We start from the raw sequence: 16,381 nt of genomic DNA, 5'->3' as shown, positions 1-16,381 counted from the left end.
CGAAGCTACTGAGGCTGCTTTAAACCCTCAACAATTTGAGCATTTATTATTAAACAAAATATTAAATATAAAACAAAAAAAATTCACATTTACGACTCCCAAACATCCCAATTTAAGCAGTAAACCTATAGATCATATACCCCTACTTTAGGGCCACTGCAAATGGAAAAAATGAGAACATTTCCACCAAAAAACTCAGAAACATTGAGATTAATTTCTGAAATTTTCTGGAAAGAACCTGGAAATTTAAGAATTTAAAATTATATTATGAATCTATGTTGTTTTTCAATTTATACTTTTCAGTCTTTTTGCCCTCAAGACAGCCAGATAGAACTCATTTAGAACCACAAATGTCTCATGATTTTCTTTTAAAGTCAGCTTATAAATTTAAACAAATATCTACTTTAGGAAGTTTGTTGTCCTTTTCAAAGATCTAAAAGCATATTAAGCATTTTTCACTCTTCAAATTATAAAAAAGTATAAAAATAATTTGCTAAACAAAATACAGTTTGAATATGATTATTGTCTTTTACAAGTTTGTCTATGGACTCAACAGGAATTTAAATAGTTTATTTCTCTTAGTTCTGTCCAGTTTTTTCTTTTGCCATTGCTTTTCTTCTTTCACATGTGTATGAAAAGGTTAATGAATGACTAAAAAAATAAATAATAAACCACTACTGGTACTTTTAGTGCCATTCTTTGTGGAAATCTAGTACAAATATCACAGAACAAAAATTTTAAATGTTGCCTTTACATTAAGAAACTATACCTGGTTCTTTTAAATATTTATCTACTTTATTTTAAATGTAGAGAAAGATGCAAACTACAGATAAAAACTCAACAACACAAGGCATTGTGTTAGATCTTTAATATTTAGTTTCTTTTTGTTGTCATTTAGAAATATTGCACATGGTCAACATGCCTGCTTATGAGATAACACATCGCTCATCCTACAAATTCCTTCTCCAAAGTAAGGACAGGTTTATTTTAGAAGCACAATCATACAGTGTACACGCATACATGTGTGTGAGTGCATGCATGTCTGTGTGGGTGTGTGCAAGAGTGCATGTGATCGCACATGCACGCAGATTGACACTCAACAGCCCTAAAGAACCCCCATAGTGACATAAACGGATAGCCTACTATTAACCTGTGTGTCTTTATTCATATATGTACTAAAATGAGTCTCCTGCATACGTTATATATACGTCTCCTGAATCAGCTGAGTTTATTAACAGTCTAGATGGCTGAGAAAATAGTCACGGTGACTATAAAAATACCGTCTCTTGAGTAGGAATACAGAAAAATATGCTGACGATGATGTTGCTGAGAGGTGAAAGGAGACCTGCCTGCATGTGCAAAAACATACACATCCCCCAAAACACAGACATAGATGCACAAATATGGAAATACCTGTAATATATTTATATATATTTTGTCACACATCCATATGTATACAGAGAAATAAAAGAGATACCCATAATAAGAACTACCCCCGCTCCGCTCTTCACCAAAGAAGCAAAGAGCCAAAAAAGTGCTATTCAAATAATTGTCGTTGACTTTTAGTAAGTTATGCTCTCTATCTCTTCAACAATGACAATATTTGTGATTCTCTTTTGTTTTTTGCTGTTTTTTATTTTAAAACCTTAGTTCATCACAACAGCTCGTTCCTCTCAGACTGCACTGCAAAAACACAGAATATTACAACATATTTGTGGTCTAGTTTCTAGTGCAAATATCTTGAATACGCTTGAAATAAGAGAAAGTTAACAAAAGTAACCTTTTAGCAAGACTTAGAAGTTGTTTTACGTCAATAATTCATTGAAATTGATGAACTTTTGGAGAAAGATTTTATATAATATCAAGGAAATTTACAACCCATCCAGGAAAAGGCTTCAGTCAGAGGCTTCTTCAAATTCACTGCAACACAGACTGCTACAGGAGATCCTTCCTGCCCACAGCCATCACTATCTACAATAACTCTGAAGAGTTCTGAATTAATATTTAATTTGCCTTTGGGAACAATAAAATATTTTTGAATTTGGATTGGAAAAGTGTTAGTTTTAAGTGGAACAACACGTTTTTCCCATAAGTTAAAATGTTTACTACTTTTTTAAAATCAATATTAAGGAATTATTGACTTCACTGTAAAAACACAAAATCTTACTAAGTAAGAGTAGTTTCTAGTCCAATTGAAATAAAATAAAACTAACTTATGTAACTTTTTTCAGGATACATTAGCTTGTTTTAAGTGAAAATGTTCTTAATATTGATGAAAACATATAAGCTCACTTACAATAGGACATTTTTCACATATATAGGTGGAATAATATGCCAACGAGACAATAATGTTTTCATCAATATTGAGAAATGAATGACGTAAAACAAGCTCCTATAACTTGCTGANAAGTTACGACTAAGTTATTTTTGTCTTATTTCAAGTACACTAAGACATTCACAATACAAACTAGACAAAAATTATTTTTAGGATTTTGTGTTTTTTCAGTGGAAACTTCAGAGACACAGAAAGACAGTTACAAAGTCAGTCTTCTGTCATGTATATTCAATGATGATTGTTTCATAACTGGTTACTGTGTTAGGTTTGTATGGTGCACTGCCTTATTTCTGAAATATGGTGTACAAATAAACTTTCCTTTTGCAGGAAGAATAAAGCAAAATATTGCATACCAAGATATTTGTACTAGAATGAAAACACTAATATTTTGTGTTTTTGCAGTTAAAACAAGCTCCTATATCTTGCTGAAAGTAATTTATAAGTTACTTTGTCTTATTTCAAGTGTAGTAAGATATTTGCACTTTACGCTAGACCAAAAATACTTTGTAAGATTTTATGTTTTTGCAGTGCTGCCCTCAATTTAATATCTATGGCACAAAGCCTTGCCCCTCCCCGCCCAAAATAAAAACCTATTTCCAAAAAAAAATAAATGTCCTATTGCACCATTTGATGGGAAAGGATAAAGTGTCGAAACGAGAGGGAGAGAGGGAAGAGGAGAAAGGGTGGGAGGGCTCCAGGTTTTGCCCTCCAGGGCTGGTCTAGGATCTGCTTTCCCTGAACTGAACCCTAACCAGAACCATCCTGAGCTACATAGCGCTTGACCCGGGACCAGTGCTTAAGGGCACTTTCTAACAAATCTTTGAATGGGGGAGGTAAAGATGGGTTGGGAAAACATACGGAACAAGGTTAATTTTACTAAAACAATCTCTTAAAAACAATACTTTCCTGATTGAACTTGTGGCGACCCCCCTCGACAAAAAGAGGCCGCACAAATTGTGCAAACACCTGATTTCGACAATTTTTTTGTTTTTCTTTACAAAACCACAAACCCCGCCCTGCCCTGTTTCTGAGTCCAGGTGGAGAAGGGAGGGCGCAGACGGATTTTATCCCCTTCTTCGTCCAGTTTCCCGCTTTCTTTCTCTTCTTTTTTAAAAAGTTTTTATGCTGGAGAAGAAACACAATAAGAGCCACGAGAGAGAGAGAAAAAACAGGCCACGGTAAAACTGGTTATTTCCACGGCAACGATAACGAGAAGAAAAGCAACGTCGTTTCTGAGAAGTTTGGTTAAGATCCTGCTTTTCTGGAGTTTATGCCTCCAAATCTTTACATAATCTCATACAGACTCAGATATCCGGCTCCGTCCGTCGTAATGGCAACAACTGAAGGTGCAAAGATTGGTCACTACATCCCGATTCTGCATCTCCGACTCTCTACAATCACGTGAAACGGTGCAGGCCGATGGCTTACTCCGACCCGGGTTGATTATCTTCGTGTGTGTGTGTGTGTGTGTGTGTGTGTGTGCTGTCTGTCCTGCAGCATCGAGGGGCTGTGAGTTATCAGTGGAGGTCGTTGGGGTTGTGTTTGCGGCCCGACCACGGTGCTGAGGAGGTCAGAGGTCAGGTCGATGGCATCTGAGGGGTGGCTGGCTGGCTGGCAACAGCAAACTGCATCTGCACGCTAAGGTAAGTGACATAGTGCCTTTGTGTGTCGTGTCCTTGGTTGCGGCAACAACCAAGCGTAACAGTCTGATTTGGTTTGTGTGTGTGTGTGTGTGTGTGTGTGTGTGTGTGTACCAGAGAGATAGAGAGTATGTACCGCAGAGTTTGAGTCCCAAACTGCTGCAATGTGCTGAGCGCAGACCTGGGCAACATTCAGGATGAAAGGAAATTCAAGAAGCACTTGCTGTGGTTCCCACACGTTAAGATTAGACAATCAAAGTTAGTCTTGAGGAGTCTTATTTTTGCCCAGGTCTAGTGGAAATCAGTGCCACACACCCTTCTCTCCGTCTTTCAGTGAAATTATTTTCCTGATCTCCTCCGTTTTGTTTGTTTTTTTACGATCCTTCGTTTTTCGGTTCCTCCAAGTTTTGGCCTTTGTCTCCCTGATGCTCCGCCCCACCATCTTCCCGTGCTGATTGGCCGTGGGACAGGGTGGGCCCGGCTTCGGACGGCTCAAGCGTCCCCGGCGTCGCCGTCTGCATGATCTTCTGACGAACCTCACGGATCTTCAGCTGCAGACACAACTTGGTGGGGAAAGTGTCTGGGTAGCGCGCCTGGAAGGAAGCCGTGGCCTGAGCTGCAGAGACGAGACGGAGAAGAGGAGGAGAATGTTCAGTTAATCAAGTTTATTTGTATAGGACATTTCAGCAACACAGCAGTTCAAAATAAAACTAGACTTCACTTTAATTGCTTTTATTAGGACAGAGACTGGATCTACCTGAAGGAAAGAAGCCGTGTTCCTGAAAAAGCTGCATGACCAGCGCGCGGCGTTGGTCCAGTGTCCTCCGCAGAGACGAGTATGGAACCCTGTCCGGGTCTCCCAGCGGGACGTCGCCTTCCAGACCTGCTGGAACAAAAAGCAACCTCACAAAACGGTCCATGCATCATCTCACTGCCAAAAGATAAAATAAAACTACGTATTACCAAGCTTATTTGTATAACATATTTAAGAAACAAGGCAGTTCAAAGTGGTTTGACTTTGTAACCGTCTTTATGTGTCTCTGAAGGTTCCACTGCAAAAATAGAAAATCTTACCAATATTCCAAATATGTCAGTACACTTGGAATAACACAAAGTAACTTAGAAGTAACTTTTCAGCAAGATGTAGGAGCTAGTTTTAAATAAGCCCTTAATACTGATAAAAAGTTCTAGTTAGATTAGATATAGATTATTTCATATGGGAAAAATGTGTGGCTTTTAGTGAAATAATCTGCCAGTGGAACTAGTACTTTTGCATTAATATTAAGACATTACTGACTTAAAACAAACTGCTATGTCTTGCTTAAAAGTTACTTAAGTTAGTTTTGTTTTATTTCAAGAGTACCTAGATATTTGCATTAGAAACAAGACCAAAAATACTTGGTAAGATTTTGTGTTTTGCAGTGCAGCACCTGGAGGCGACTCTCTCATACCTGGTCTGTCGAATGTAAAGATGTCTCCCTCACACTTGGCAGCGCTTTTTGGGGTGCTGGGCTCCGAGCTGCAGCTGGAGAGACGACGGGACTTCCTTCGGGGGGAGCTGGGGTCTTCTGCCGCCCCGTCAAGATCTGGAGAGATCCGGCAAATTTATAAATTTAGGAAAACATTTTTGAAGTTTCAGGAAACTGCAACTAATGGGGATAACAAATAAAAGAAGAAAATAAAGGTGGTGCATGTCCGTCTCACCGGTGGAGTTGCGTCTCTTCTTGCGGTAGCTTCCCAGGATGGCTCTTGGAGAGGTGGCCAGGCTCTGCAGCGTGGGCGAGGGAAGAACTTCCTCTGGGTTAAACTCTGGAAGCTCAGCAAAGCGCTCCTCGAACGACGTCTCCGACAAAACCCTGAAGACATAAATCGCTTCATCAGCTGACAAAAATATCATTTTTAATAACTAAAATCACTAAAAATACAGAGATTTCAGTTGTTTTTACCTCCCCAACCATAAACTAAGTATGAACTTTTTATATTGGGCAAATAAAGTAATCAGATTTTTATTTTTTGTAGGACTGAGATTGTAGATTGAAAATTTCAAGTGGTTTTTATGTTTTCCTCGTTAAACGAAAGGCATTCAGTTTGCTTATCATTCTGAACTCGATTAAGAAAACAGAAAAAGCAATTAAACGCAGATTTGGGTTCACCAAGGTGAACTTTAGAGCCCAAGTCAACGAGTTGATGTGGTCCTAGTTACCATGATAACAAAAGGAAACCATAAAACTTGGACAAGATTACTTTGTGTTGCATCTAATATCTTTGTGAGTAGATTTTAATTTCTGAGTGATCATTTGTCCCAATTTCTTTAAATCTTTAAGCAAAATACTTTTTTTTTTTCACGTTTTGTACTTTCATTTGGGTGTCAGCTGCTGTTGAAAACCGTTTCAAAAACCTCCCAATTGTTAAGTCACATTCCACGGGCTAGTAACGCCAGCCACGCCCAGCCCCGTTACCTAGCAACCCAAGCTGAGCTCCAACACATTTGGTCAGCTGGTTTTAATGCTCTATGTGCTGTATGACATCTACTGGAAAAGAAAAGTGTTTTGTTATGCAGGAGGCTCTACTAATGCTTTTCAAGGATGTACGGTTGTATAACTGTGCATCTGTTTGCAGCCATTTTCACATGCGAGTGTAAATGTTGAGTTGGAAGCGGGGTTAGCAGCAACTTATTTGGATTTAAAGTGACAGGAAGCTCTAAAACAGTTCTTTCTGAACTGAGCAGGCTAAAAAATCTCATTATCTAAGGATTATTTTGTGCAAAAAAATGTAATGAACATGTTTTATATACACAGACTGGTCCTAAACTGTTCAAGAAAGCATAATAAGTCACTTTTAAAAGTCATGATTTGTCCTAATTTATTTAAATTTATTTTTGAATTGTGATTTGGTGGTCACAAAACTCACCTCAGGGGGCCACAAATGACCCCCAGCCCCCACTTTGAACACCCTTAGTCCAACTCAAGGATCTGATCTGGTTAAAATGTAACGGGAATCTCCTCAGAGTGTTTTCTCAATCATTCAGGGCTACTTCTGCTATTCTTCCTCTCTCCCTGCAGCTTCCGCTCCTCTTCCCAGCGGCCTAAATAAAGCACATCCAGGGTGTAGCACTCTGCCCACACACACACACACACAGTAAACAGAGCTCCCACTACAGCCTGATGAAGCTGGAAGTTGGCTCTAAAAGGATGCAGCACTGCTCCAAAATGAGTGCTAACAGATGGGAGTCCTGCCTCGTCCACACAATGTGTTTTTATCAGCAGATTTTAAAAAGAACCAGGCAGATTTTCAGTTTTTTTATCAACCAAAATCAGCAGGAAATACGTCTGAAATTCTGCTTTAATGTGGTTATTTTCTGTTTTTAGAGCTTGTTTAAAAAGACACTCACTTGTCGTGAGAGTCGGGGGTCTTTTTGAGTGGAGGGGGGCGAAACTTAATTCTCTTGGAGGAGGAAGAGGATGAGGCGGTTTCTTTTTCTGCTGGTGGAGGTGGAGGCGGGTCCAGACCTGAGGGCGGAGGAGGAGGAGGAGGTGGGGAACGAGGTCCAGCCTGGTGAGGAAAACGTGGTTCAGTAAGTCAGATATCTGGATTTCCTGATAAAACTCTTACAATTAAATCAACAGTAAGTTGGAAGAGACACGATTTTATTTTAAAAAGGTTTGAAAATCAAACCTTTAGTTTCACTAACGTGAGAGAGGGTCATCATGTTAGAAAATAATTGATGAAATTCCTGAACAATCCCAAAAAATAAAACATTTTTTATGTGATCAAATAATTAGGCAACAACACCTTAATTAATGTAACATAATAATGTTCCAAAAATATGTATTTTATGAATATTAGCTATATTTATAAAATAATAATGTTAACAATAATAATACCTTAATTAATAAATAACAGTGATACTGTTAGATTGCTATATTATTTATTTAACAAATAAATAATTGTTATTATTGATTAAATTAGCTTTATTAAAATAATTTAATTAATATGTTAAATTGTGTAATAATAATAATATCTATTAATTAATATTTTCTGTATTAGTTCTATATTAATTTATACCTATATTAATTGATATAGGTATTAATTATTTGGATTTGAAGCGTTTGCTACATTTTCTCATGAATCTTACAATCATTTTACATCTTTGCTCCATCTGTTTGTGTTTTTTTCCTGAAACTGAGTTGCATTTTATTCATTTGCTTTTTTATTCCAATGAAAAGTCACAACATTATTTATATATTTTAACTTAAAGGAATAAATTCAGTTTAACTGTGGAGGAAATTTAATTTCATTTAACTGAAACAACTATCATGAATCCTAAGCTAGCATACAGTAAATAAAATATCCAGGTTTGAAAACAAACAGGTTCATAATGTTTGTGACAGAATTTGCTGAATCTGTTTTCACCTCTTTGCTGTTATTTGTTGCGTTGCGGTCGCCTCTGTCCGTTTCTTTGGCTTCCTTCATCACTCCATCTCGCTCTTCATCCGCCTCACTTTGTCGTTCCATCTCAGTTTCATCACGCATGTTTTCTTCCTTGATGCTCAGGCTGATGTCTTCTTTTTTCACTGGAAAATCAAAAAACAAATCAAATTAATCACTGACAGAAACAAAGAACCAACTTTGATTCTGTTTTGGTTTGTAAATGCTGAAGTTTTCCAACAATCTTGGAGCCTTTGAGCCAAAATCTGCTTTCCACATCAGAGTTTCTGTATCATAGTTCTTAAAGCAAACAAGCAGAAAGGACACATGGTGGAGACCCAAAGCCACAAAATATTCCTCCTAGAGGTTGTGTTTTCCTGAAAAAACTGGAATTAGTATCCCAATATTCAACTAATTAATTATTAAAAGAGTCTATACATACTTTTATGTGTTTCAAACAACAACCTGAACGCTAATTTGAAAGCAACACTTTGTTTTTCACACAAACCTTTTCATATTTTACCGTTTCTCAGGAATATATTGTTCGTTTTTGCACATTTGAGGTCTTGGAACCAATTCAGTCTAATTCTATAACTTGTGCTCCAAGTGACGCTGTGATTTTACGTTATTCATTTTACAGAATATTTTGATTTCCTTTTTGCACTTTCTGAACCATTTGAAACAATGTTTGTTGCTGTTATTTTAATTTTTTTGTATTTTAAGCACTAAGATGACAATAATTCATATCAGTAACAAAAAATAACAAAATCAGATGAAAGAATTTTTTCTAAATCAGTTTGTTTCAATATAAAACTATAACAAAATCTGCAGGCGTGTGTCTGTGTGGTGAATTTTTGGATAAACAACATGTTTGTTTCTCATTCAGTGGCTAGAAAATCCAGAAGTAAAAGTTGTAGTAAAAATACTCCTAAAAGTAATTTTTTTTCAAAAAAGTTACTCAAGTACATGTAACTAGTTACTACCCAACTCTGCAGAAGTGAAAACAGTGTGTTGGTGCACCCCAAGTAAAACCCAGATCCTGATGGATTAATCCTTGCACTGTTCTGTTTTTGTAAAGTTTGCAGGTGATAAACTGGACTTGTTTACCTGTTGCTCCTCCGTTTTCATAGCTGCCCATTGAGCAGCTTGGGTTGCAGCCCGACGACCCTTCGGTCTCAGAGTCCAGCTGGCTCTCCTGTTTCACCTCCACCTTCATTCCGGTCCCCGGCTGAAAGGTCGCCGCCGTCGCTGAACCCTGCATTGCTTTGGTCGATGGGGAAGCCGGGTTTATTGCGTCCTGGGCTGGAGAAGCTATGGCAGGCGGCACAGCAGCTGCCAACGGGACCACGCCAGTCGCCAGGGCAACGGTTTGTGCCGGGTAGATGGCGGTTAGTACCTGAAGGCCAAACAAAGCAGGTTTAAGGTTGCAGAAATGCATACTGGAGGTCATGGTTGGGTTTAAGAGTGGATCTTCGTACCTTTAGCTAATATCCATATAGAACTGATCAGTACTTTGCTTTACAAGCAAATAAAAATGAGTTTCCAGAAATGGACCCGGTTACTACAAAGTAATTTGCGCTAACCCTAAAGTACTAATATTAAATGCTAAAGTGCTACACCAAAACAGTATTTAACTAATGCTAAACCACTACACCAACATGGTATATAGCAGAAGCTGATGCTACACGCACCAACTTCAATTCAAATTATATCTGACCTTGAATGACAACAAACCTCAAGCATCAATTTAATTTTAACATTCTGAATTATATGTTCTATGATGTCCTCAGACATTGTATTTATGCTCATCTCTTCTCTACTGTCTGGGTTTTATTTTGTGCCTTTATGTTTTTTATTCTACATAATGTCATTGAGATAAAGATAAAGAGAGTGAGAGAAGTGGAGGAGGGGAAACTTCAGCCACTTCAAAACAAGAGCATGAATATAAACAACTAACTACCTGAATAATTCTCAACAGTCGATAACCAAAACTTTAACACAAATGTCAAACTTTTCCAACTTAGCATTAGTTTCTGTTAAAAAAAACAGCAAAGTAAATTAACGCTTTACAATTTACATAATAATTTAGTGTAAGCTAGGTGTGCTACAGGTTAGCACAGTTAGGTTTTCTGTACCTGACGGCCCGCGGCGGTCTGACCCGGAGGCGTCTGTGACTGAGCGGCGAGGGGCGGAGCCTGGGCCAGCACAGGCTGAACCAGGGTCTGTCCGGCCGGGGCGATGGCGGTGAACCCCAGAGTGGCCAGGTGTGACGAGAGATACGCCGGACCGGGAGGCTGGGTGCCCTGCTGGGGCGTCGCCGTGGTAACGCCTGGGCTGGACTGGACGTAGGTGATCCTGAGGGAGACGAGCCGCGTTAGGATCAATATTGTTTAATTCTTCCATGTTTTCCTTTAGAGGAGCAAGACTTTCCTGTAACATTTAAGTTTGTCTTAATCAACTGTTCAGGGATTCTAAAGGTTTTAGTTTGGAGTTTGTCTGCTTTTCCCTGGTGTTCAGCAAACTAACTAGTAAAGCTAGTACTAATACTACTAAAGCTAGTACCAACAGCAGCTAATTGGCATTTTTTAAATCAACTGAATCTTGTATTAAAATTAAATTAGGACTAAATACTCATAATTCATAACTGGACCTGATCTGACCATATAATGGTACTGGGATGTGTAGGTTCGATTTGAACTGAACCTAAACCAAATTGTTTTTAATGTGAATTAGCCTGGATCGAAACCAGTTTAATCGTTCTAAATTATAAACGTTGAAGTAAATCTGTTTATTTTACCACTATATAGTGACTTCAGTTAAAGTAGCTGTATAAAAACAAAATCACCATATGCAGGCGTTTATGTTAAGCTACATTTTAATGTTTCAGCTTTGACATGTTGCTTTAGTGACCTGGTGGGCGGGGAGGTCAGGAGAACGGGCTGAGGCGGGACGGCTCCGGGAGCCATCACCGTCGCCATGGATACGGGAAAGGGGCTCCCAGGGCTCGGATGGACGTTGGTCTGCACCACGGGCATGGAAGTGAGCTGGATGATCTGAGAGGAGAAAAACAAACAAAAACATGAAGGAAATATAGTAAATACAACAAATATTAATGTGTCACATTGGCTTAGATGTTGCGTCTCAAAGTGTATGGCAGAAAGTATCTTTCAGATAAATAAATTATGATTAGTCATCAAGTAAATTTGAGATATGTCACTTTTTGTTCTAGTCATAATTCCAATTAAAATCTTAAATGTACATTTAGATAAAAGATATATAGATTTGACTAATGCAAATAAAATTGCAGATACACTGAAACAAAATAATCTGCCATAATCTCTAGAAGTAATTTAGAGATTATGGCAGGCCGTTTTAACATAAAATTGGTTTCATAATTACATTCTAATTATCTGAAAATGAGCGTTGACTATCCTGAATGGTAATTTAAGATTTGTGCAATCACATTCTGACTAGAAAGAATAATAATAATTCAAGATGTCTTCAAATACATTTTGATTAATCAAATATTTTTTTAATTAAAAGTCTGGGACATTTTGACTAGACAGAATAATTGTTCAAGGTATCAGTAATAAAATTAGGTTAATTTGATAAAACTTGAAAGGCAATTTGATTTGTCAGGAGGTAATTAAAGATATCTTGAATTGTAAATGCAAAGATCTTACATCTTTGCATTTACAAAGATGTAAGATCTTTGTAAATGCAGTAGCCAGTAGAAAATGGCTACTGTAACATTTTCACAGTAGCCAAAATGTTGTCGTTTCTAGTCAAAACAATTTCAGATCGTCAGACAAAACTGATTTTATGATAAAATGGCCTGCCATAAATGGTAACAGCATTTCTGCAATATTAAAACAAGTTGTTGGCAAAAGTGAAGGAGCTGCAGGAAGCAACCTAAATATGAAAGCATCTATTTATTTTATTCTTATTTTTTCCCCACAAACAGACTTGCCTGTTTTTCAGTTGAATCGTGCGGCCATGTTGTTTGTTTCTGGTCTCATACAGACGAAATCAGGCTCACCTTGTTTCCCGTCGCGGGGCCGTTCTGCACAGGAAGAGGCGGAGCCACCAGGGAGATGGAGGGCTGAGGAGGCGTGGACCCCGTCCTCACTGTTGCCATGGGAACCAACATCTTGCTTGGTAACACCGATGCCTGAGTTTGGACTGAAGAGAGGAAAACGGAGAAGAGATGAGTGACCTCACTCTTTGGTGTCCGAGGGGTGTAAATCAGTGAGGAGGAGGATGATGAAGATAGGTACCCACCTCCCGCTGTGAGCTGAGCGCCGGCTCCTCCAATCAGAACGTTGGTCTTCTCCTGTGGGAGCGAGCTGAGGGCGGCGCCGCCGTCCACCGGTTTGCTGGCAATAGCGATGGGAGCGCTGGTGGCTGGGCGAACCGCTGGGGGGGCCACCCAGACCCCACCCAGAACCTGGGGCAGGCCCTGCTGGAGCGGACCGACCGAGACGCCCGACCCGCCTCCGGACAATTCGTTCTTCCTGGTACCGCCCTCTCCCTGCTCCGCTGGCTCCACGCCCCGCTTCCTGTCCTCGCCAGGACATTCAGCCTCGCCCTTAGCGGAGGAGTCGGACACGGCGGGGGAGGAGCGACTCTCCGGCTGGAGGAAAAACAGAAGAAGAGAGGAAGGTTTTCAGTTTATAGTCCAGTACATTTGGCTCAAATAGGGACCAAAGCTGCAACATTTCAGCTGCTGCTGTTCCCCTACTCGCCTGTGGGGGCGCTGCACCAAGAATCAAAAACTCTGAAGACACTGAGCGCAACTTCCTTCTTTGCGAAATGTAAACAAAACTGTAGTGGGGTCAGGTTTTGGTTGATTGTCGTTGGTAAAAACAAAACAAAACAAAAAAAAACATTTCTGCTGCTAGCGCTTGATTAGCATGTTTGTTTAAGTTGCATTTACCCAGAATGCCCTGGGTCAGTAGAAATAATAGAAAAAGAGTAAGTGGAAATAGAAAGAAATATAAAGGATAAGTAGAAAAAGGGAATATCATAAAATCCGTAATGTTTATTACGCTTTATGAACAGACGTACAGGAAAAACGGTTTCTGACGAGCTGCATGCGTTTCATGATCAGTTTTAGGGTTTAGGATCCATCTACAAAAATCTGGCTTTGATATTCAACAGCAACATTATAAACCAAATCCCAGACAACATTTCCACATTTTGTAATGTCTTTTTATCTGTTAAATTAGAAACATTAATATTTGTACATTTTTGGAGCGTTTTTATGCTTGCCTTGCTTTCTTGATGGCTCCTGCAGCTCAGCGAAGGATTTGTTTTCATTAAATTAAAGTTATAATGTGTCTTATCTTTTTGTTCTTGGGTGTTTGTAATTTCAACTGTTTATACATTTATATCTAATGTTGCACAAAACCAAAGATAAATTCTTTGTTTTTGCTCACAATGAAGCCGATTCTGGTTCATACAGTGGCAACATTCCTGCTTTTACTTTTCCACATACCTCATTCTGTTACATTTTCACTTTTGCTGCAGGTCTAAGTTTGATCTAATGCTCTACATTTACATTTCATGTCGCTATAGATCTAAATATCCAGCATGAGGATGAGTAATCCTCCACCAACCTGTCCGTCCGGTTCGTCCTCGTCGCTGTCTGTCACTCTCTCCTTGCACTTGAGGTCAATGGAGCCATCAGGGCACGAATCCTCTGAGGGCGGAAATGTGAGACGCTGTTATCGTTACAGCAAAGCAGACTCTCAGCACAAACTTTTACATGTTATGACATGATTAAACATAAATGTATCATCTTTACCAACACACACACAGAAATCTGGATCAAAATGCAGAAAGAAAGTGAATTGTTGGCTGTATAGCATAAAAATAAAATCTCCATTTTTTTGTACCAGATCCGATTTTAATGCATTATTTTTCTCCCTTTATTTTCTAAAACTGACTAAATGTTTTCAAAAAGTGGCTTTTATTTCAATTGTCCCTCCTGTTAGTTGTATGAAGGGGATGTTAGGGCTTGACTATGAGTATTTGTTTAAATAGGAGAATAAAGTCATAATATCTGAAGAATAAAGACACAATTTTATAAGAACGTCTTAAATTTTTTTGCATTTTTCTAATATTACACCATTATTGTGGTAATATTAAAACTTCATTCTCGTATTATTTTGACTTTATTCTCATATTACTGCAACTGTATTCTTATAACATTATGACTATTTTTGTAAAAGAAATAAAGTCTTATCCTGATTTTCATGTTTTGTCATGGAGTTGACCTGAACTCAAAGTCCAAATAAAAAGCTGTTAAAAAAACAAGATGGCCGCCCTGCCCGTGCTGACGTCACTCTGAACTAAATCGAAGGAGAACAACTTTTCTTTCTGGAAATGGTTTGGAAATGGCCATAACATCCTTCCCAGGTTGATAAGCAAGAACAGTTGCTGATTTTTTTCAATCATGGTTTGATAAGAAACTCTTTCATTTGAGTGTTGTTTTTGTGAAATTAACTGTAAAATGTAATTAGTTTTATTTTTTTATGCATTTCAAATGATGGCTTCTTGATATTCATTTTGTTGTTGGAGAACAAAACAGATCTGGTTTTGCAGTGACTTCCTGCCTCCAAACTGCTAGTATCACCATGACCAAACTGTAATCTCTGGTCTTATTTTAGCTGCAGCAGTTTATCGTGGCCACTCACGAGATGACAGGCCTGCTGGGGCTTTTTTTTTTTCTGTCAGCGCTGACACAATCATTTTGACTAAGAAGGCTGAATTTCCTGACCATCATGAGAAGTGAAACTATCACTTTGCGGTGATGAAGAAACCTCTCTGCTCACTCAGCTCAGATAACTCACCCATCACGTCGTCGTCTCCTTCCTCCTCGCAGATGACCATGCGCTCCTCGTCGCTGGTCACATCCTCGTTGGCACCGCTGTGGTACAAAGACTGAGGCGGCGGTCGGCTTCGAAACAAGCCGGTTCCGTCCTCCTGGCAGAACAGGAAAAATGATAAAAGTACAGAATTATTTTTGTTGAATATTCAGGCAAGTTTTGCAAACACAGTACTAGTTGACATGGAGATTTTTTAAAATTCAATTACAAGAATGTATTTTTACCCCATTTATAATATTAGCAAAATAAAGATGAAGTACTAACAGAAGAAAGTTATAAAATTAAGAGAAAAGTTGTTTTTATGAGAAAAAGAAAATTTGATAGTTATGAAGGTCTCAGGAATCCTGTGTAGTTCTTTTTTCGAACCAGACTCTGTTGTTTCCAAATCATTTCAAAATCCTGCAGCTGAAATTTGATGACGTTAATGTTGAAGCATTTCCTTATTTGTAAAATAGATACCAAAGTACAGCACAGGATCATTTATTCTCACATTATTACAAATGTATTCTCATATTATTATAAGTTTATTCTATTTTTACAACTTTGTCATACTATTATGACTTTATTCTTATACCTTTATTTTCATATTACAACTTTGTGTTACAAATGTATTTTGTATTATGGCAACTTTCTTCTCATAATATTAAGACTATGATGACTATTTTCATATTATGACAACTCTAAAAATAAAGTCACTTATGACTATTTTAATATTATGACTATTCTATTATTATGACTTTGTTCTCACATTAAATGACTTTATTTTCTTGTTCTGATGACTTTATACACATTATTTAACTTACAACTTTATTTTTTTGTAATATGACTTCATTCTCATGATTTTAAAAAACAAATAACTCTCAAATGAAGTCTGGTGAAACTAAGAGTTTAATATTTGGCTGTAATGAACATTATTATTATTTACTGTCGTGTATCAGCGTGGACTGAACTGCCATGCAGCAAGCAAGAAGCAATTAGTCTGAACGCATCATAAACAGTCAAATGTCTGAGCTTTTCTCTCTGTAGTCAACTCTGATTCTTTTTTGTTTAAAATGTTTTGTACACCATAATGGTCCAGGTTTGGATTT

General features: G+C 38.2%; 1 protein-coding gene across 8 annotated transcripts in view; it reads right to left on the bottom strand.

Annotated features, from left to right (window-relative positions):
• Nucleotides 1–3,322: 3,322 nt before the first annotated feature.
• cica (capicua transcriptional repressor a) overlaps nucleotides 3,323–16,381 on the bottom strand; it is a 40,627-nt gene continuing 27,568 nt past the window's right edge. For 2 of the 8 annotated variants that reach the window (XM_015045934.1, XM_015045943.1), the window contains exons 10-23: nucleotides 15,258–15,390; nucleotides 14,022–14,104; nucleotides 13,877–13,881; nucleotides 12,685–13,043; nucleotides 12,443–12,585; nucleotides 11,314–11,456; nucleotides 10,539–10,758; nucleotides 9,511–9,799; nucleotides 8,389–8,549; nucleotides 7,367–7,527; nucleotides 5,680–5,831; nucleotides 5,427–5,561; nucleotides 4,733–4,861; nucleotides 3,323–4,591 (exon numbers count right to left, since the gene is read on the bottom strand). In XM_015045934.1, the coding sequence (XP_014901420.1) occupies nucleotides 4,350–4,591; nucleotides 4,733–4,861; nucleotides 5,427–5,561; nucleotides 5,680–5,831; nucleotides 7,367–7,527; nucleotides 8,389–8,549; nucleotides 9,511–9,799; nucleotides 10,539–10,758; nucleotides 11,314–11,456; nucleotides 12,443–12,585; nucleotides 12,685–13,043; nucleotides 13,877–13,881; nucleotides 14,022–14,104; nucleotides 15,258–15,390 (2,355 nt within the window). In that variant the 3' untranslated portion in view covers nucleotides 3,323–4,349. Of the gene's footprint in view, nucleotides 4,592–4,732; nucleotides 4,862–5,426; nucleotides 5,562–5,679; nucleotides 5,832–7,366; nucleotides 7,528–8,388; nucleotides 8,550–9,510; nucleotides 9,800–10,538; nucleotides 10,759–11,313; nucleotides 11,457–12,442; nucleotides 12,586–12,684; nucleotides 13,045–13,876; nucleotides 13,882–14,020; nucleotides 14,105–15,257; nucleotides 15,391–16,381 lie in introns of all 8 variants that reach the window. The other 6 variants (XM_015045980.1, XM_015045989.1, XM_015045951.1 and 3 more) reach the window with 6 other exon arrangements.

The sequence above is a fragment of the Poecilia latipinna genome, unplaced genomic scaffold, assembly GCF_001443285.1.
Source record: "Poecilia latipinna isolate Pla-1442-1.1 unplaced genomic scaffold, P_latipinna-1.0 Scaffold39, whole genome shotgun sequence".
NCBI lineage: Eukaryota > Metazoa > Chordata > Actinopteri > Cyprinodontiformes > Poeciliidae > Poecilia > Poecilia latipinna.
The sequence above is the reverse complement of the archived record's forward strand: the minus strand, read 5'-3'. Positions and strand labels throughout refer to the sequence as shown.